Below are 21,297 nucleotides of genomic sequence, written 5' to 3'. Positions count from 1 at the left end.
GGGAAAGAATCCTCATTCTCTCTTTGCTGAGCTCAGCCTGCTGGCCATTGAAATACAGGCTGCCCACACCTCCGAGACGGAATCACCACTGCTAAGCAGACGCAGAGCCAGTGCAGTCCTGTAACTAGCAGTTAACCTGTAGTGTGGGTTTTAAAGGATGTTTGAAGTTACACGGAAGTAAAAAAAAAAAAGAACTCGGTTCTCAGATGACTCTTGCAGGAAGAGAGTAGACCACACTGTAATCCAGTTACGGTCTGAAACACTTTTCTGAAATCAAGTTGGATAATTCATCACAGGGCAAGTGTACTGACTTGATCAGAGCTGCATAAGGTTTGGGTACCTTCCTTCGTACCAGTCACTGCCCACAGTGATCGTTGGTTTAAAGAAATTATTTTGATGAACAGGAATAAAGGAGTTAATCGAGGAAAGGCAAGGGGATTGGTCATTAACAGATCCTGGGCAGTGTTATAAAGATCCATTGTCGCTAGATTCCTGATCACAGATAAAAAAGGAAAAGGGTTGATCCTGACGAGTTAAGAAGTTAATTGTTTTTAGCGTTCTCATGGCTAAATGAACTGCTCCCCTTTCCCTTACTGTAACACATATTGTAACATTTTCTCAGGTGTCCGCAGTCTTACGCGTGTTGAAATGCTGAACTTGAGTTTTCAGAGCTCCATGTTCACGTGAAGCTGTGGCGTCATGTAGGGCTTGCCCACCTCGCTCTGACTACTGTGAGAAGCCCAGCCACAGCCCTGGTGAGCCTGCCAGGAGCAGGCTCTAGCGTCCTGGTAGGAAGGGACTGGGCAGCCCATGGAAGTCGTGGAAGGAGACAGCAGAGAAGTCAGTTTAGTGACTGGGCAGAGGGTAGCGCATCAGCTTTATATTCACCTTCCTGTCTGACCCCAAGCCTCATCAGATCCCCTGGAAATCCAGCTAGGGCATAGCCAGTGGGTGAGAAGCCCCCAAGATTGGAGCAGGGCCGTCAAAAGGAGGTGAGCGTCCGTTCCTGCACTTGGGGGGCCCCCAGGCACCCCCCCTCAGCCTCCTAAGAAGCGCAGTCAGTTTGTGTCCCGACACCAGGACTCTCTGCAGTTAGCTCTTCCATGCTTTGCTCTCCCTTTGCCTCCCAACCTGACATTTCTTGTTTGGGATGTGAGGCAGGACCTCACCTCCCGAAGGGAGACCATCCTGGACATACAGCACAGAAGCCACTGTGCCCGACCCTGCCGGCTTTGCCCAAAGCCTGGAAACGGTGGGAGGTGATCCCTTAGTCACTTTGCTCACCTGCTGCGAAGAGCTGACTCACTGGAAAAGACCCTGATGCTGAGAAAGACTGAGGGCGGGAGGAAAAGGGGACGACAGAGAATGAGATGATTGGACGGCATCACCAACTCAATGGACATGAGTTTGGGTAAACTCTGGGAGTTGGCGATGGACAGGGAGGGCTGGCGTGCTGCAGTTCATAGGGTCGCAGGGAGTCAGACATGACTGAGCGACTGAACTGAACTGAACTGAACTGATCCTTTAGCCAAAAGACTCAAAGGCAGCAGACACCGGGGCGCTGGTGGGGAGTGGGCAGCCTGCCTCGGGGTGTGTGTGCGCGTGTGTCCCCTAGGTTTGGGGTCTTGCCTTCCTGCTGCCTGCGCGGGCCCATGGCCTGTCTGTTACCGGAGCGTCATTCTCGCGGGCTGCTGTTGACAGCCTCCCGGGTTCAACGCCCCCGTGTGAGCGGGGCCCCACCCCGTCTGTCTGCCCCTGGCACTGTGCGGCAGGCAGAGGCCGGTCTGGGCGGTTTAAGGTCTCGCCTTTGTCCTCGCTCTTCTGGAGCCATCCCGGGCCCCAGGCCGCTGAGGTCCTGCCCTCTCATCCTTCCTACGGGCAGACTGGCCGCAGGCTGGGAGCCGTCTCCAGAAGGTGGCAGGAGCCCTGTCAGGAGGAGGCCCCCTCCTGCCGTGGGGGTGTCCACTGCACCTGTGCCCCTTAGCTCCCTCCCCATGGGCCCTCAGCTCCTCCCTGCACACTGACGCTTCGCTTCCGTGGGGTGGCTGTGCGCGCCAAGCTCATCAGAACCTCAGCCTGCAGCGTTGCCTCCCCCACAGCACCAGAGGGAATGTTCTCTCTTTCTGGCTCGGTCTGGTCGCGGTGTGGGGAGCCTTCCACGAGGCATGCCATCACGTCTCAGGGGCTCTGCAGGACATGGCTTCCAGGAAAATACAGGCAGGACACCGCTGCCTCATTGCCTCCTGAGCTTTGGATTGTGCTTCTGGTCAAATCTATCCACATCCCTCTCCCCTGCCAAAAAAAATATGGCTCTGTAGATTAATTCTAGCTTCTCGATTCTAATTAAGGCTTCCTAGGTGGCTCCAGTGATAAAGAATCGGCCTGCAAAATGTAATCAGTATTATTTTACGGTATTAATGAAATATTTTACATCCTCTTTTTCACATTGAGTCTTTGAAATCCAGTGTGCTTAGAACGCAGCTCGATCTGAATTCCACATCTCACCTGCTCTGGCGTGGCCACACTGGTCTTGTCAGATGGCGCAGTGGTAAAGAACCCGTCTGCCAGTGCAGGCGACGGAAGAGACTCATGCTTGGTCCCTGGGTCGGGAAATAGCAGCCCACTCCAGGATTCTTGCCTGGGAAATTCCGCTGACAGAGGAGCCTGGTGGGCTACAGTCCATTGGGTTGTGAAGAGTCAGCTCTGAGCCCGCGTACACACTGCGAATCACACAGACACACACACACACACACACACACGTCTACTTAACTGCCTGCTCTGCAGTTCTCCTCTGAGGAGCCCTGTGAGTCACCTTTGACCCCAGTAGAGGAACTGTTATTAAGTCAGAAGTCTAAGCACCATTACTCATCTTCAAATGAAGTGAAAGTTGCTCAGTCATGTCAGACTGTTTTTGACCCCACGGAGTATATAGTCCATGGAATTCTCCAGGCCAGAATACTGGAGTGAGTAGCCACTCCCTTCTCCAGGGGATCTTCCCAACCCAGGGATCAAACCCAGGTCTCCCGCATTACAGATGGATTCTTTACCAGCTGAGCCACCAGGGAAGCCCAAGAACACTGGAGTGGGTAGCCTTTCCCTTCTCTAGTGGATCTTCCCCACCCATGAATCCAACCAAGGTCTCCTTCCTCCATTGCAGGCGGATTCTTTACCCACTGAGCTGCCAGGGAAGCCCACTCATCTGCAAAGGCTGACATCATGCCTGGTTGGAATGTTCCCAGAGAGAAACTCTAGATTATGAACAAAACAACAGAATGGGGTCGGGGTGGGAGTGTTCATGGTGCGGGGGGAGGCCCTCAGCACCCCCTCCCCCCAGAGCTGGAATGCGTGTAGCGGCACCAGGAAGTGGGCTCCCTCCTCTCAGCCCTCCCAGCGTCCTTGCAAGGAAGCAGGCGGAAGGGCCAGTCCTAGGAAAGGGAAGGATTATCGAATCACCTGCTGCTCAGCTTATGGCCTCTGCTAGCTTAGCCCGGGCTGCTCTCCAACGCAGCAGTCGGAGCTCAGAGGTTAATTTTAGAAGCTGCGAAAATCAAGGAAACTGAACGTCGGGAGGGGTGCTGAGGCAGCCGGGGCGGGCGGAGCGCGGAGGAAAGTGTCTCTTGTGCCGTCCACGTGTTTTATTTCGGTTCTGGAAGTGATCACGTTTGGATTACAGTGAAAGGTGCTGCTTGATTTGATCTGTGTGTGTGTGAGGGCCGCTTTCTTGATGGATAAAAGTTGAGGGTCACTGTGTAAGACTAAGTGCTGATGTCCTTGGCACCTTGTCCCAGGATTTGAGAGTCTCAGACATAATGCCAGCCTTCCCTCCTGGAAGAGCCAATTGAAAGAGCATCTTCTGTTGGAGGAGTTGGTCCACAATGCTGGGCTCCGGTGCACAGCACAGTGGCCCGGTTGCACATGCAAATGTATCTGTTCTTTTCAAGTTCTTCTCGCATGTAGGTTATTAGAGTATTGAGCAGACTTCCATGTGAAGAGCTAAATATTTAAATGATGTAGCAGAAAAGGATGCTGCTGGAGAGGTGGGGTGTGATTTTTTTTTTTTTTTTTTTTAGTTGATTTAGTGAGAAGCCACAAATCTGAGTTTGAGGTTGATCTTAAATATCCAGTTTCTTATGACATCTCTTCTCTAGCTGGAGCCCAGGTTTAATTTCTGCAGGTTGGGTAGGCGCCCTGGGTTTACGTGTGTTGATACGCGTTGGGGGAAACACAGAGAAAACGAAGGGAAGGAGATGTGCTGAGAAGCGAAGGGCCAGGGGCACTGACCCTGTCTCCAGATCCAGACTCAAAAAGTCGACTTGGGAATGCCTTACTCAGCCATGTTAGACTGGCCGGGATTCATCTCTCAGAAGCCACATTCTAGACACCCGGGTGTGGAGACAGAAGGGAGACAAGAGACAAGGGTGGGAGCAGTTAAGAGTCACCGGCCGCCGGGGGCAGAGAGGGGCACGTCCACCCCCAGTGAGGAGCTGCCCGAGGCAAGCACTGGGAAGCTGGGCTTGGGGGGGTGGGGCAGCGTCCTGCAGCAGCTCCTGTGAGAATGTGCACCAGGGTCCAAGGGAGAACCTCAGGTGCACGCCAGCGGGGTCGCCAGTTTCCAGAAACAGCTCAGGGAAGGCCTTTTCATGCTGCAGGGAAACCGTCCCTGAGCGTCTCTGTGAAGTCAATACAGTGCATTAACCAGGAAGATGTCTTTGTGGGCGAGTGCAGTTCGTGAAGTGAGAGTCACTCAGTTGTATCCGACTCTTTGCAACCCCATGGACTATACAGTCCATGGAATTCTCCAGGCCAGAATACTGGAGTGGGTAGCCTATCCCTTCTCCAAGAGATCTTCCCAACCCGGGAATCGAACCAGGGTCTCCTGCATTGCAGGCGAATTCTTTACCAGCTGAGCCACAAGAAAAGCCCAAGAATACTGGAGTGGGTAGCCTTTCCCTTCTCCTAACCCTAACCCTAACCCTAACCCTTCTCCAGCAGATCTTCCCGACCCAAGAATTGAACTGGAGTGTCCCGCATTGCAAGTGGATTCTTTACCGGCTGAGCCACCAGGGAAGCAGAGTTAGGGAGGGCTACAAAAAGCCTAATAGACTGAAAGAATTTCTGCATGTCCTGACCGCATTAAATCCTGCGCCTTAGAGATGATAAGTGAGAGGGCGCTGGTGAGGGGAGGCGCGATGGCGGAGGATGAACACGGTGACCTTGGTGACGGTGAGCCACAGAGCCGGCCAGCCGCTGGGCTAGCAGCTGTGTGCTTTGTCTTGTTTTATCTTCAAAACGATGCTCTGAGGTACTTTCATGCCTCCTTTGTAGGTGAGAAAACAGAGGTGCAGAAGGGTAAGGCACTCGCCCAAAGCCACAGGGCTTGTGGTGGGGCAAGACTTTGGACAGAGGCCGTGTGTGACCACACAAGAGGCTTCTTCCCTGGAGCTTAATGAGACAGGGAGTGGAGCGAGCCGTGTCCAGTAGCTGCTTGGTGAGCGCTGACCTCCTCTCTGTCTCCTTCACACCGGGTGAGCCGCTGGTGATCGGAGGCTCCAGCCACTCTGGCAGAGGGCTCTGGGTACAGGCGGGGCTGCGTCTCCTCTGATGGCCAGATGACTGCAGGGCTGTGCCCGGCCAGGGGACGTGTGCCCGGGGCTCAGTCCTCCTGCTTCGTCTCCGGAGCTCCCTAGTCTTTGTCGCAGGACTTTAGGTGCTCTGGGTGTTTCGCCACAGGAGTGACTCTGAAGTGATTTGCACACGGGGAACGGAAGTGCCGTGAGCGCAGTGGCTGCTCTTCCGGCTGCGTGTGTGACCCAGACGATGGCCAGGGGCTTCCGACCCCGTCCAGCTTTGTCTCATCTGTTCTCGCGGGCCGCTCCAGGGCGCCTCTGGGGGTGCTGAGCGCACGGGTGATACTGAGATTGACGACCCACATCTGTTTTCAGAACAGCCGTGCCTTTATTCAGGTAAACCTCTAAATACTCCGAGAGGTCAATACCGTGAGTCCTCTTCTTACTTAAGGAGCTCGTCAGGAGACACAGGCAGTGAAGGACACCGACGGGACACAGAAGCGGGTCGTGTGGCACCAGAGTCTGGCTCTCAGCCGCCAGGCTAGAGACCACCTCCCTGCTCACAGCCCTTCCGTGGTTTTCCCAGTATCCATAGTGAAAGTGAAAGGCTTAGTTGCTCAGTCGTGTCTGACTCTTTGCAGCCCCATCCATGGACTATAGCCCACTGGGCTCCTCTGTCCATGGGATTCTCCAGGCAAGAATGCCAGAGGGGGTTGCCATTCTCTTCTCCAGGGAATCTTCCCAACCCAGGGATCAAACCCAGGTCTCCTGCATTGCAGGCGAATTCTCTACTATCTGAGCCACCAGGAATGAGGTGTAGATAGATGCATCTCATTCCTGCTAGGATGATATGCTTTGTCAAAATTAGTTTTTAGTTCTTACGCACATTATGCTTTTCATCACTTCCAGGCCTGGTGTGTGCCTTTGAATACTAACGTCAGCGGCACTTCCTACAGGAAGGCCTCCCAGATGGCCTTTGTTTGGGGGTAGCCATCTCCGTCCTTCGCGCCTGTGGGCCCGCTGGCCCAGCACTTGCTACAGTATGTTTTCGTTGTCTCTTCAATTCTCTGTCTGTCCCACCTAGCTGGGGGGACCCTGTGTCCTCTTCATCTAATGTGTAGACAGGTACTTGGTAATTTAATCCATTAATTGGTACAACCTGTTATGAGACTGTAATCCTTTTTTACTGATTGAATTATAACTGTGGTATAGATTTTAAATATTTAAGTTGTTTTGGGGGAGTACTGTTCTGTCAGATCTGCTTGATGTTCTAGATGAGATCCCTAGTGACTGATACATTAAATACTGACCATTTTGAAGAGATACCGCACAGCAAAATGATTGAAAAACCGTTTCCCACAATCCCCAAAACACAGAGACAAACCAAAAATAACCTCCACCTGAAGCATCCGTCTTTGAACACCAGAGTCCTGGTTTATACGTATGTCTGTCCTCTGGAATTACTGGTATTTCCCCTCCTGTATTTTCTTCCAGAAGTTTTGTAACTTTAGTCCTTACATTTAGCTCTATGATGCATTCCTAATTAGTTTTCCTATTTGGTATGAGGTTAGGACCAAGGTTCATTATTGTTCAAGTGGATCTCATTGTTCTAACCTTCTTTCCCCCGTTGTCTGCGTATTTGTCAAAAATCAGTTGACCGCATACACGTGAGTCTCTTGGATTCTTTTTTGTTCTGTGGATCTGTAGGTCTGCACTTACACATATACCACGCTGTCTTGTAGATTTATACAAAGTTGTTCGATAATTTGGGTAGATTTAAATTCCGGACACTCTGCTAGAGTTCCAGTCAGTTCAGTCGCTCAGTCGTGTCCGCTCTTTGCGACCCCATGAATCGCAGCACGCCAGGCCTCCCTGTCCATCACCAACTCCCGGAGTTCACCCAGACTCACGTCCATCGAGTCAGTGATGCCATCCAGCCATCTCATCCTCTGTCGTCCCCTTCTCCTCCTGCCCCCAATCCCTCCCAGCATCAGAGTCTTTTCCAGTGAGTCAGCTCTTCGCATGAGGTGCCCAAAGTAGAACTCATCAACTAAGCACACCATGATAATTAGTTGCAATATCACATCATAACAGGTTTCATGCTTTTAAGATATTTGGTGAGTCCCCTACCTCAGACGACCTAATACCTGAAATCAGGCTGACTGTTAAGTGACGGGTAGAAGTTCCTGGTCTAGTCCAGCCTACCTGCACGATTAAGCGTGGGAGCAGACGGGGGCTTCTCGAGCCCCAGCTGTGCTAGTGATGACTTCAGGCGCCAGTTTCCATTCGTCTCCTGTCCCACCTTTTGTACAGCCTAGTAACGGGGACCTTACACAAACCTGGATGAGATGTGGCAGAGGATACTAGCAGGAGCTGCCCAGGGAGTCAGTCTATAACTTTATCCCACGTTCTAGAGTAGACACTCGTCCAATGTGAAAGACCTGACTTAAGGTTTAGAGTATTTACATAAATCTGCTCTTAGAGACCTGAAATTACAGGAGTTAAAAAGTATGTGCCGTGTCTTTGGGGAAGCGTAGTCGTTCCACACAAATAATACCAGCTTTTAAACATTTAATGTCTAGGGACTTCCTTGGTGGCCCACTGTTTAAGACTTTGCCTTCCAATGCAGTGGGTACAGGTTTGACCCCTATTTGGGAGCTAAGACCCCTCATGTCTGGCAGCTGAAACAACCATAAACTTTAAAAATACTCCACATCAAAAAATATATATATATATACATATATAAAAATTTATTGACTTTTTAAAAAACTTAATATTTAGAGTGGTTTTCATTTTTGAAGGTGATTTTGTAGACTTTTTGGTTAGGTCTGTGTTTGAGAAAGCACAATCTGTCCACCCTGCCCTTGGATGAGTCTGGGCCAAGGCTGGGGACTCTAGGATGCTAGAGACGGAAAGGGTCTTCGAGAACATGGTTCAGAGAAGGAAAAGTAGATTCCGTGAGCTCTCACAAAGTCCTACCAGAAGAACGGGTTAAAGCCCAGGTGTACAAGCCCTCTGTCAGCGTGGTCACGCAGGATGCATGCCTGGCCCCTAGGCAGACGTGTGGAGGAGTGTTGATGCTGCTGGGGGAACAGTAGCGTGAACCAGAAGAAACTGCTGTTTGGGAGGTCAAGAAAGATCGACTCTCGGGGGTTGCTTCTGGTGCCCCTGTTGTATAAAAACTCAGATCCGTGTGAGGCCATTGTGAGTTACACGCAGCTCGGGCAGCGTCTGATGGTCCCTGACGAGAAGGTTGGCCCAGGAGTAACGCGGGCTGAGTGTGTCTAGGAGACCCGGGTGACGAGAGAGCGCCCGGGACGTCTGCTGAGAGGGAGCTCCAGGGCAGGAGCAGGCGGGCCGTCAGAGGGGCCGTGTGCTTCCGAGACGGAGCCCGCCTCCGACGGCCCCGCACTCCCCGCCGAGGCGGGTGTGAGGATGCTCACGAGATGTTGTGAGTGCTGAGGTGCCGAGGAGCTTGTGAAATCGGCTCTGCTGTTCTTCTGGCTGGTTTTTTGTTTTTTGTTTTTCCCCTTCCTGGACTAAGGACTCTTAGAAAGATATTCCCAGTTCTGACCATGGCCGGAGAAGCGTGAGGAAAATGATTTGTTTGCTCAAGATGGCGTCAGATTCTTGAGACCAAAAGGGTCTGCCTAGAGATAAAAGCTTATATGTAGTAAATGCAGGAAAATAATATTTGCAGCCCACTTTTTTTTTTTTTAACCAAGGCATCAATCATAAGCTATTGATTTGACTTGACTAAATCTCTCTCTTGAGGTGTGGTATCTTTCTCTCTTTCTGTCTTGCTCTGTTGATATTCTCTTTCTATCTGTCACCCCCGTGTGTGTGTGTGTGTGTGTGTGTGTGTTTTCTCTCTCTGCTTGCTCTCTGTACCTATGAGTATCTCTTCTTTCTCTCCCTGTCTCCCTCCCTCTCTCTTTCTCTGGTGTATCCAAAATTTCTGACTGGGAACAGAAGTCTCCACAGAGGGATTCATGTGTGGTGTCTCTTTGCTTTTCCAGTTCCTCCAGGAGTGATACAGAACGGAACGCGGGTTCTGAGCCGAGGCCTGTTCCCCGGGGTCCGGCCGTTGCCAGTCACGCCCATTGGGATGACAGCGGCTGTGAGGTAAGGGGCCCTGCTGGGCGAAGCCCCCCTGAGCAGCGGGAAGGCCACCTGGGGGCCGGGGAAGACCAGCCTCTGCGTGGTCAGGGCGGAAATAGCTTGGGTGTCTTAAGGCGTTAAAAGAGCTCCCGAGGACCCAATCTAGGTGCCAGCTTCTCCTTCTTGGGCTGTCAAATTACCCTGGTCTCTTTGCAGATGAGATGAAGCAAAATGGCAGTGAAGTTGCTCTATTGTGAGAAGGTGGGGTAAAGTGAGCAGAAGGAAATGGTGGGCAGGGTAGGCATTAGATTCTGGGCTAACTGGTCGACCTCCAGACCCAGCCCTTTCTCTCTGGGGGCATGTCTGACTTCTGTGGGTTAGTTCCCTCGTCCATGAAGCTCCTCTGCCTCCTGGGAAGGCTTGCAATGAAACGTGCAAAAAAGGCAGGTGTGAAAAGTGCTCCGGCAAGTGGCCTGTAAATACCAGGTGGTGTCAGCCCCCTCACTCCCGAGAGTCAGCTCAGCCGCCCAACCTCGTGGACTCCTCCTTGGGAAGTTTCTTTCCTCCACCCTTCTCAGCTCCTCTGCCAGCCCCAGGGGAGGGCCCATCGCTTGCCCGGGAAGGAGCCTTGCGTGCCCCAGTGGGAGTGCCTCCCCCTGCCCACCCCCGCCCTCCCGACAGCCGTCACCAGGCTGGTTTCCTACAGTGTGCCTCCCCAGCTGTTTGCAGAAGCGTCCCCGTCGACTCCCGCCGTCTCACCCTGACGCCCCGCCGGCCCTCCCATCTCCTCCAGCCAGACTTGTTCTCCAGATGATGGGGTTGGCCCATCTTATCCTGCGGTTTCCTCTGTGTAGATCTCCCTCCGCCTCCCCGTGGAGAGCAGCACCTCCTTCTCAGCCCATCACAAAAATGATCCCTTCCCCAGGCTTTTCTGAACAGGCCTCTGAGTCAGCCTCAGAGCAGTCCTCTTTTCTTGGCACGCGTAACCCCTTGCTTTGGGCGTGGCCTTTGGTGGGTGGCGCTGTGTGCGTCCCCCTCTGTCCTCTGGTTTGCTTGCTGAGGACAAGAGCTGGGTCCCGCTGGCTTGGCTGAGGCCTCATCACACGCTCAGCGCTGGGCCCCGATGGCTTGTTCAGAAGAGACCTGCCGTGCTGGGCTGCGTCCCTTCACAACACCGCATCCCAGCTTCTTTGCAGCACTTCTGGATCACGTTCACGCCTCAAGGCCATTTCGATTTCATAGTGTCTCATGTCCCAAAGAAAACCATCCCCGGAAGTCTGTTAACTAGGGCTTGAGGGAACTGCATGCTCAGGCTCTGTGATGGGCATCAACCACGTGGAGGTTCTCCGCTCACTTGTGGTTTCGTTTGTCTATATTATCTTTTGGCTGCGTGTGCAGGATCTTAGTTCTCTGACCAAGGATGCAACACACTTCCCCTGCACTGGAAGCGCAAGTCTTAACCCCTGGACGCCAGGGAAATGCCTCACTTGTGTCTTTTAATCCTCCCAGCAAACCAACTGCTTTTGCCAGAGTTGTTGTTCAGGCACTAAGTCATGTTCGACTCTTTGCAACCCCGTGGACTATAGCATGCCAGGCCTCCCTGTCCATCACCAACTCCCAGAGTTTACTCAGACTCATGTCCATCGAGTTGGTGATGCCATCCAGCCATCTCATGCTCTGTCATCCCCTTCTATTCCCGCCTTCAATCTTTCCCAGCATCAGGGTCTTTTCCAATGAGTCAGTCCTTCACATCAGGTTGCCAAGGTATTAGAGCTTCAGATTCAGCATCAGTCCTTCCAATGAATAAGTAAGTGTTAGTCACTCAATCATGCCCGACTCTTTGTGACCCCATGGACTGCAGCCCACCAAGCTCCTCTGTCCATCAGACTTTCCAGGCAAGGATACTGGAGTGGGTTGCCATTTCCTTTTCCAGGGGATCTTCCCAACCCAGAGATCAAACCCAGGTCTCCTGCATTGCAGACAGATTCTTTACTGACTGAGCTACAAGGGAAGCCATGAATAGTCAGGGTTGATTTCTTTTAGGATGGACTGATTGGATTTCCTTGCAGTCGTATCTTCAGGGCAGATGCTAGTATTTGGAACCTACTAAGGAGGGAAGTTGGTAGGAATTAGAGTAGTAATTGTATGGTAAAGCCAGTTATCATTTCTGCTAAGCAGACATGGCCATACTTTCCAGAAGTGTGGAAAGGTTCTTTTTCTTGTGCTTCTCCCATATCTTTCTTAGATGTCTTGAGATCAGTAATTTACGACCTTCAGTTCATGAAACGTAAGCCTCTTCCTTCGAGCCAAAATAGCTATGCCTTGGCCTCACATTGTGAGAGAGACATACTCCGTCTCCTATTTGTTCTCAAAATCGCTTCTGCCTAACCTCCTCATGTACCTTTCTGGTTGGGAAGGCCGCAGACTCCTCTCACTTGCCATGAAGATCTCCTTTCATGTGCAGACACTAAGCATAGACGTCAGCTTATTGTCCTCAGCATCTTTTCAGTGCCTTTTTAAGCAAACGGAGTTCTCCCTGTGACTCTAGCCATTCCCTGGGAGAAGGGAAGAGCCAGGCAGAGGGAAAGGAGGCCTGCGACGGACCTGGCTTTCAGCAGGAGCTGCCTCCTCATTTTATTACCCTCACGACATATGTGATTGCTGACTTTTGGTGATTAGTACCCTCTGGAGGTATTATGTAAAATATTAGTTTTTTTAAACTGGTTATATTTTGGTTAGAAGGTAACATAGCGTTGTGTTGTTCAGTTGCTAAGTCGTGTCTGACTCTTGGTGATTCCCATGGACTGCAGCACACCAGGCCTCCCTTCCCCTCACCATCTCCTGGAATTTGCCCAAGTTCATGTCCATTGAATTGGTGATGTTATCGGTAGCACTACAGCAAGACAATGATATCTTATTCGTGGTCAAAGAGTTGCTACTCATCCATCCCAGCCAACACCTCACTTAGGCTCCTGCCGCAGTAAAAGACCACAAGCAGGTTCCGGGGCTGGACGTGTGCGTCCTTCAGGTCCAGCTGGGAGAGACAGAAGCCACGCTAGGGACTCGAACAGGGAGACTTCAAAATAAAGAACCGTTAGCCAGGTAGAAAGTTGTTAACCAGGCGACTGGAAGAGAACTCAGGGTGTTAAAGAGGGAACAACTGCAGGAAGCGGCCACATCCCCTCCGGTGAGGTTTGAATGATTGCCCCTCTAGGCTGGGTCTCAGAGCTCCCAGGAGCGGCCGGGGCTGCGATCCAGGCCTCTTAGGAGGAGACACTGAGTTCAGAGGAGGGACCGGTGGAAGGACCAGAGGGGTCTCTAGGGAGAAGGCTCCTACTGGTGCACACACCTCTCCGGGCACATGAAGAAGTGGGGCCTGCGGGCACCGGAGGAATCGCAGACTCGATTTGGCAGCTCCTGTAGGACAGACTGCTGCTTCAAGGGGGAGAGGCATGGCTGGGGGACGCAGAAACGGGGCACAGGGGAGGGGTCACGGCCCTTCCCCCACCCATCCCAGACTCGGGAGGGCAGAGCCAGGCGGGCTCAGACAGGTGGCCCGGCGCGGAGCACTGCGGGCGGCCTGGGCCCAGGGGCTGTAGCTCTGCGTGCCCATCCTCTCCAGAAGCATGCAGCCCAGAGCAGCGAGCTTCCCCGGCGACACCGGAGGTCCCAGCAGAATCCTCTCGGTAAAACGAACAGCCGCAGTGTGTAGAGACAAGCTCCCGTTTGCCCAAACAGAGAGAAGACCACGGTGTGTTAGCCATTATCCCAATACCAGCTCTGCACTTTCCGCCTCAGTTTTAAGAGACTTCAGGGAGAGGAAGGCTGCAGAAGGTCAGGGACCCTCGCTTATAAGACCTTTTCCTTCCTTATGGCCTAAGTGCCTGGCAAATAGGTGGCACGAGCCTTCAGGAAAAATGAACGGAAACATAACCACGTGGGCATTTGCAGGAGGCCTTGTAAAGCCCATCAAGAGCTGCTGGGGGGGAAAGTCCTGTTCTGTGCTTTCACGTTCATTGTAATCGAAATTCTTTTCCTTTTTTAACTTGGCCGTGTGTCAGGTGAACCTAGGTTAGCTGAGGTTAAAGGGAAAACAGCCCAGCAGAGACCAGAACAGCAGCAGGCGTCCTCTGCCAGACCACGTGGCGGTGACCAGGGGTCCCTGAGGGGCTCCCGCTGCCCCATCTGCTCAGGAGGGCAGAGGTCATTAGCGCCCCCTGAAGACCTGTTTCCTACCCTGCTTTGTGTGACAGGTCTTCTGTGCAAGTCTAAGCAACTTCTCCTTAAGTGAAAATATTTGTCTTTCGGGGATGTGTTGTGGTTTTTTTTACCCCTCTGCTGAGTGCCAAAGGCCATGTTTGTTTGTCTTAACTCTGAAACTGTTATTGACATAGATGAAGTGTTACTTTTATTAGCTGATCACTACACAGCTTGTATTTGCTGGGTTCCTTTGCATGTAATTATGATGTGAAATCTCCTTGTAAGAGTATCTGTCAATAGTGTAATTGACTTTGCCGTGTTGACTTTTTACTCAGTAACTTCAGGGATCAGCCAATCCTTAGACATTGGAGACCCGCTTATTTTTAAATTTGCCTAGGCGGGGAGTCCTTAAGACAGGTTATCCTCGGAGTAACTGCTCTCACTTCTCCAAGTTTCATGCGTGTGTCTTCTGCTGCCTCTCCAGTGAAATCCCTTGCAGAGAATACATTGGAATGGAAGAGTTATAGCCCCGGAAGAACTGCTTCTGGATCTCTTGGGAAACGGAGCCTACGATTTCCTCCATTCGTGAACTAGGGGCGGCTTCTCAGCTGCAGGCCGCAGCAGCTCCCCTGGGCCTGGGCCACCTTGTGTGCACGGCTTAGGCCTCTGACCCTAAGTCACCTCTCAGGTAGCAAAGAAGAACTATGAACGTCAAGGCTTGCCAGAGGATTGAGAGAGAGCTGGTGGGCACGCCCTCCTTCATGTGTCAGACTGTGCCGCGCTCGCTCAGGTCCAGCTCTTTACAGCCCCATGGACTGAAGCCCGCCAGGCTCCTCTGTCCATGGGATTTTCCAGGCAAAAATTCTGGAGTGGGTAGCCATTTCCTCCTCCAGAGGATCTTCCCAACCTAGGGATTGAACCCATGTCTCCTGCATCTCCTGCATCGCAGGCAGATTCTTTACTGCTGAGCCATCGGAGAAGCCTTTCATATGTCAAGACAGCTCAGAAATTGCACACATGAGCTTGGGAACCAAGTTTCCTGGGTCCGTAGCCTGTAACTATGGGACCTTGGGCCAGGCTTCTCACAAGAAAACCAGCACCTACCTTGTGAGTTACTAGGATTAATACACAGTTACATGCCTGGCACATAGTAAACACTATACAAGTGTTCAATAAATGCATTATAAACAAGCACACCTGCTCACAAATGGGAAAGGGCTTTTCTCCAAAGATACAGAAATGGTACATAGAGTAAGCAATGCTGCTGCTGCTAAGTCCCTTCAGTCGTGTCCGACTCTGTGCAACCCCATAGATGGCAGCCCACCAGGCTCCCCCGTCCCTGGGATTCTCCAGGCAAGAACACTGGAGTGGGTTGCCATTTCCTTCTCCAATGCATGAAAGTGAAGAGTGAAAGTGAAGTCACTCAGTCATGTCCAACTCTTAGCGACCCCATGAACTGCAGCCCACCAGGTTCTTCTGTCCATGGGATTTTCCAGGCAAGAGGACTGGAGTGCGGTGCCATTGCCTTCTCTGGAGTAAGCAATAAACACATAGAAAAATGCTCAGCATCACTAATCATTAGGGAAATGCAGATCAAGACTGCAGTGCTTCACCCTCCTCAGGATGGCACTAGCAAGAAAACAGAAAATAGTAAGCGTTGACAAGGTCATGGAAAGATTGGAGCCCTTGAGCACTGTCGGTGCTCAGTATGGCAGGTCCCTTGGACTGCAGGGAGATCAGCCCGTCCATCCTAAAGGAGGTCAGTCCTGGGTGCTCATTGAAAGGGCTGATGCTGAAGCTGAAACTCCAGTACTTTGGCCACCTCATGCAAAGAGCTGACTCATTTGAAAAGACCCTGATGCTGGGAAAGATTGAGGGCAGGAGGAGAAGGGGACGACAGAGGATGAGATGGCTGGATGGCATCACTGACTCGATGGACGTGAGTCTGAGTGAACTCTGGTAGTTGGTGATGGACAGGAAGGCCTGGCGTGCTGCGGTCCATGGGGTGGCAAAGAGTCGGACACGACTGAGCGTCTGAACTGAAATGGAAACCTGTAAGCAACCCGAGCATCCATCAATAGATGAACAAACAAGCAAAATGTGTGTACTCATGATAGAATATTCAGCCTTTAAGCAGAAGGCAACTCTGATCCCTGCTACAGTATGCATGCACCTTGAGGACATTTATGTTAAGTGAAACAAGCTACTCATAAAAAGACTAACACCGTATGACCCCACTTAAGTGAATAGTCCTGTTCATGGAGGCGGAGCACAGAATGGTGGTTGCCAGTGACTGTGCAGAGGGGTGGGGGTCACTGTTTACTGGGGACGAGTCACAGTTTTACAGGGTGAAGGGTTCTGGAGATGGCTGCTGGGGCGCCTGCACAATGTTAGGAGTGCACTTAATCCCACTGAGCTGTGCGCTTAACAAAGGTTGAGACGGTAAGTTTTTTATGTTTGTGTATTTTAGCACAGTTGTTTAAAGCGTAGAAGAAAATGAGATGTGTCGTGTGGACAGCATGATTCATCCACCTGCTCCCCACGCACCTTCCCAGATCTCCTCTCTGAGCACCAGAAGCTTAGTCCCAAACCCCAGAAAGGGCTTAGGTTGAGTTTCCGGGCCACCTTCAGGACAGTGCACACTTGGCAAAGCCCGGGTTCATGACAGTAATCTAAACCATGTGTTAGTCGCTCAGTCGTGTCCGACTCTTTGTGACCCATTGGACCACAGCCAACCAGGCTCCTCTGTCCATGGGATTTTCCAGGCGAGCATACTGGAGTGGGTAGCCCTTCCCTCCTCCAGGGGGTATTCCCGACCCACGGATTGAACCTGGGTCTCCCATACTACAGGCAGATTCTTTACCGTCTGAGCCACCAGGGCAGCCCCAGTCTAAACCATAACATGTTAGAAAATTACAAGAAAGTTTCATTTGATCACCACCTAAGGCTGCTGAATAGTTTTTGGAGCTTTAAGGACCTCACATGAAAATGCAGTTCCCCCGGAACAGGAAGCAAGTCAGGAATTAATGGTTCTATTGTCACATGAAGCATTAATACTTAAGGTCCTGTCAAAATAAAGTCAGCAGGAGAGTGCATCCATCAGCCTCAGATCTGCTCCTGGTCACCGTCTTCATCTTTCCCTGGAAACATGTTTGTCACAGGGGTTTAGGCCGCCTGCCCCTTCAGTCTGAAGATAGGGTGGGCCCGGTGATGTCACTGGAAGGAAGTTTGCCACTGATCTGCTTTCTGTTTTAATTTAAAAACCAAGTACCTGTCAGCCTTCATCTTTTGAAATCATGGTCTTTGAAGGCAGTTCTAAAACTGACTATTAGGTTATGCTTTGTGGTGGGAAGGAGAGGAGGAAAGGGGATAAAGGACGCACGTGAGTTCCCTCTGGGCCACCAGCTCAGCTTTTGTCTCCACTTGTGGCTCTTCTGGTCCAGAAATCGAAACAGTGGCCAGCAAATCCACTGTGTGATGTTTGATCCACGTTCTGCAGTTGCTCCTCGCGCTTCAAACCAGTGGCATTGGTTAAGGCCTTTGAAAGTCCTGGCAGCTTTTACTATTGCGTGTAAAAAGCCCTCTGCACTCCTGATGATGCTGGTCTGTGCCAAATGCAGAGTGATTCGTGGAGGAGAGTTTTAGGGTCATTCCTGTCGTGTTCTGTGATCACATAGATAAGGGGTCACAGTTGTCTCAGTCTTTTAAGGGGACCCCTTGCAGCTCACAGGAGGAAACTGTGCCGCTTCCTGCCCCCAATGTGGAGATGACCACTGAGGCAGAACCCCTGGCATTGTTGAGCCCGTGTGCTTCTCAGGAAGAGCTACACAGCAGGAGCAGGCGTCAGAGGCCCCCGCAGCTGCTAAAGATAACCAGAATCCCAAATTCTGTATGTACTGTTCCTAGGCTTTTAGAAGTATTTTTGATATGCATAAGGAGTACATTAAATTTTTCTTGATTTGAATTTTATCTGTTAATATCTGGAATGGTACTTTATATCTTCTTTTCTGACTTACTCCTTCCCCTCTTTATTCATTACGAAGTTTATTTGGTTTGCTTCATTCGGTTGTAACTGGCGGTGTTTTCATGCCTATATAATATTCCACTGTGTGGCTGTGCCACAAGTACATTTTTTAAGGTATTTGGATTGTTTATAGTTACTTGCTTTTACAAACTTGCCATGGGAATTCCTGTCCATGCCTACAGTCTCATCTAGGATGCATGTTTTGGTGTGGGAATTTTTGGTTTATACGGGCTAACGTGCTCAGCGTCACCAGAGGATGGCAGATTGTGTTCTGAGGTGCTCATATCCGTTGTGCACGCCTCCCAGCAGAGTACGGTACTCCCCATTCCTCGGCATCTTCACCGACATGTGGAGTTGTCATCCTGTGCGATTTCAACCAGTCTAGTGGATATGTAACAGTATCTTGCAGCATTTTAGTTTCCATTTCCCTTCTTACTAAAGAGGTTGCACAGTTCTCCATTTATTTAACTGGCTGCTTGAATATGCTCTTTGATGGATTGCCTGCTCAACAGTTTACTCATCTTTCTATCAGGTGGTTTTCTTTTCTTATCTTTGTAGGACTTCTTTGTATATTCTGGATAATAACCCTTTATTGACTATCTTGTTGTTGAGTCACTCTTTGCGACCCCATGGACGGCAGCATGCCAGGCTTCCCTGTCTACTATCTCCCAGAGTTTGTTCAAACTCATGTCCATCAAAGCGGTGAGGCCATCCAACCGTCTCATCCTCTGTTGTCCCCCTCTCCTCCTGCCTTCAGTCTTGCCCAGCATCAGGGTCTTTTCCAGTGAGTCGGCTCTTCGCATCAGGTGGTCAAAGTATTGGAGTCTCAGCTTCAGCATCAGTCCTTCCAATGAATATTCAGGACTGATTTCCATTAGGATGGACTGGTTGGATCTCCTTGCAGTCCAAGGACTCTCAAGAGTCTTCTCCAACACTAAAATTTGAAAGTACTACAACACGTCAGTTCTTCAGCACTCAGCCTTTTTTATGGTCCACCTCTCACATCTGTACATGGCTACTGGGAAAACCATAACTTTTTCCAGTGGCTATACGAACCTTTGTTAGCAAAGTGATGTCTCTCCTTTTTAATATGCTGTTGTTGACCATATGTGTTGCTAATAACTTTCCTAAGTTTGTGGATGGTCATTTCACTGTCCATAGTAATGTCTTCTGATGAACAGAAGCTCTTAATTTTCATGCTTAGTAATCACTTTGTAATGAAATCTAGTGTCTTTAAAAAGTCCCCACTCCAAGATTATATGGTCTTTTGTAGTTTTTTCCCTAAAAGATTAAAAAAAAATTTTCCTATATTATTTAAATACTATATAATCCATCTGGAGTTAATTATTTGTATATTGATTTTTTTCAGGCAACCTTGCTAAATAAACTGACTTAGTAAATTTACTAATCTGTCTGTAGATTCTTCTGTATAAAATCAGATAAATAATGGTGGGGATTTTTCTTATATCCTGTCCTGTTATATCCTATTCTTATATCCTGTCCTATTTTTTCCTGCCCTATTAGAGTTAGAACCTCTGAATAAAAGTAATGATAACAGACATCTTTACATTGTTTCATTCTTTCTTACATTCGTTATTTGGCTGCTTCCCATCTTAGTTGAGGTACACAGGCTCTGTAGGTGTGGCTCCAGAGCGTGCAGGCTCAGTGGTGGCCATGCGGGGGCTCGGTTGCTCCACGGCTCGTGGCATCCAAGTTCCCTGACAGAGAGCAGAGCCCACATCTCCAGCGCTGCAGGAGGGACTCTTAACTCCCGAACCGCCACCAAAGTGCCCGTGTTTTTTCTTATTTTAAAGAGTGCTGTGTTACTGAATAACTGACGGACTGTTTGTTTTAGGTTTTTTAGGAAATATACTTTATCATTACAAAAATATTCCTTTTATGTTTGGCTTGCAATGGTAGTTTATCATAAATGGTTGTTGAATTTCATCAAAGAAATGTTTACATCATTTAGCAGAACGGTAAATTTTTTTTCTCATTGTTTTACATGGTGGTGAATTACATGATAAATTACTAATTTTAAATAAAACCTACATTCCTAATGTACTGGTGATATATTTTTTACATATTGCTCGCATTGGTGCGCTAGCATCTCATATGTGAATCTTCGCATGGTTGTCCAGAGCCATGTTTCTCTAGCGCTCTCCTTATGTAGTTTCAGTGTCAGGATTACATTATTCTCACATAATGCATTAAAGAGTATTCACTCCTAGATTCCCTGAGTTTAGGTAAGATTGAAATTAATCTGTTGCTTAATGTTTGGCGGAACTTACTTGCAAAACAGTGCAGAGCTGGTGTTTTATTTGTGGGATGATTTTTAACTATTGAGTGAATTTCTTTAATTCTTAGAGTATAACTTATTTTTCATTTCTTTTTAAATTCATTTGGGTAACTGTAGGGATTTGTCCATATCACCTGCTTTCAAAAATGCGGCATAAAGTTATTTATAATATCTGTCATCTTCTCAGTGTCTTGCAGTTGCATCCCTTTAACGTCTTATTTCATTTTATTACTTCTCTTTTTGCTTAACCTTAACACAAATAGTGTTTTTTCTCTAGAAGAATCAACTTTGGATAATCAACTTTATATTATCATGTAATATATTATAAATAATGTAATTAATTATTATAATTACCTCTATTTTGTATCTCTTCTCCATATCATTGATTTCTGCTAGCTTTTCTTTTAATTTTCTTTCTTTGGGTTTATTCTTTCTTGTTGTGGTGATCTGGATACTTTTATTTTACACTTTGATTCTTTTATATAGAACTTCAAGGTTATACTTTCCTTCAAACTGCTGCTTAATTGTAGCCATACATTTTGGTGCCTTTTGTTTTCATTATTGTTACAAGTTCCAAGTCTTTACTAATTTTCATCTTGCTTTCTTCTTTCAGCCATAGGTGTTTTTAGAAGTGTGTTTTTAAATTTTCAAACCTATGAGGAGGTGGTTTTTGCTTATTTTTGGTTTTAGTTACCTCTTCATCATTACTTATTAATTACAATGCACTGTGCTCAGGAAATCCATCTGTAAGATACTGCTATTTGAAGTCTGTGGAGACTTGCTGTGTGGTCTCCTAGTGTATACTGTCTTCTATTATAAATATTTTGTGTGTGCTTCTAAGTCACATACCTGGTCTGTTGTGAGCACATGTTCTGTATATCCACTAGTTCAAATCTACATGTGAGCCGTGTCTGGGCGAGAAGGGGGAGAGATGTGGGTTTGACCATTTCTTCCTGCAGCTCTTCCAATTTGGGTGTATTTTGAAGCAATCTTATTGGAGGTCTCCAAGTTTAGAACAGTTATATATTCCTGGTGAATTGAACCTTTCTGACTATTTCATCACTGTCTTCATCTACAGTAACGATTTTTGCCTTAGAATCTATCGT

At 49.2% G+C, this 21,297-nt stretch overlaps 1 protein-coding gene across 14 annotated transcripts in view; it reads left to right on the top strand.

Moving 5' to 3' along the window:
- Positions 1-21,297, top strand: part of FOXN3 (forkhead box N3) — a 452,985-nt gene that overhangs the window by 417,468 nt on the left and 14,220 nt on the right. For all 14 annotated transcript variants that reach the window (XM_070796763.1, XM_070796769.1, XM_070796757.1 and 11 more), the window contains one exon: positions 9,587-9,692. In XM_070796763.1, the coding sequence (XP_070652864.1) occupies positions 9,587-9,692 (106 nt within the window). The remainder of the gene's footprint in view (positions 1-9,586; positions 9,693-21,297) is intronic.

The sequence above is a fragment of the Bos indicus genome, chromosome 10 (assembly GCF_029378745.1).
Source record: "Bos indicus isolate NIAB-ARS_2022 breed Sahiwal x Tharparkar chromosome 10, NIAB-ARS_B.indTharparkar_mat_pri_1.0, whole genome shotgun sequence".
In the NCBI taxonomy this organism is placed as follows: domain Eukaryota; kingdom Metazoa; phylum Chordata; class Mammalia; order Artiodactyla; family Bovidae; genus Bos; species Bos indicus.
Note: the sequence above shows the minus strand (reverse complement) of the source record. Positions and strands in the feature narration are given on the sequence as shown.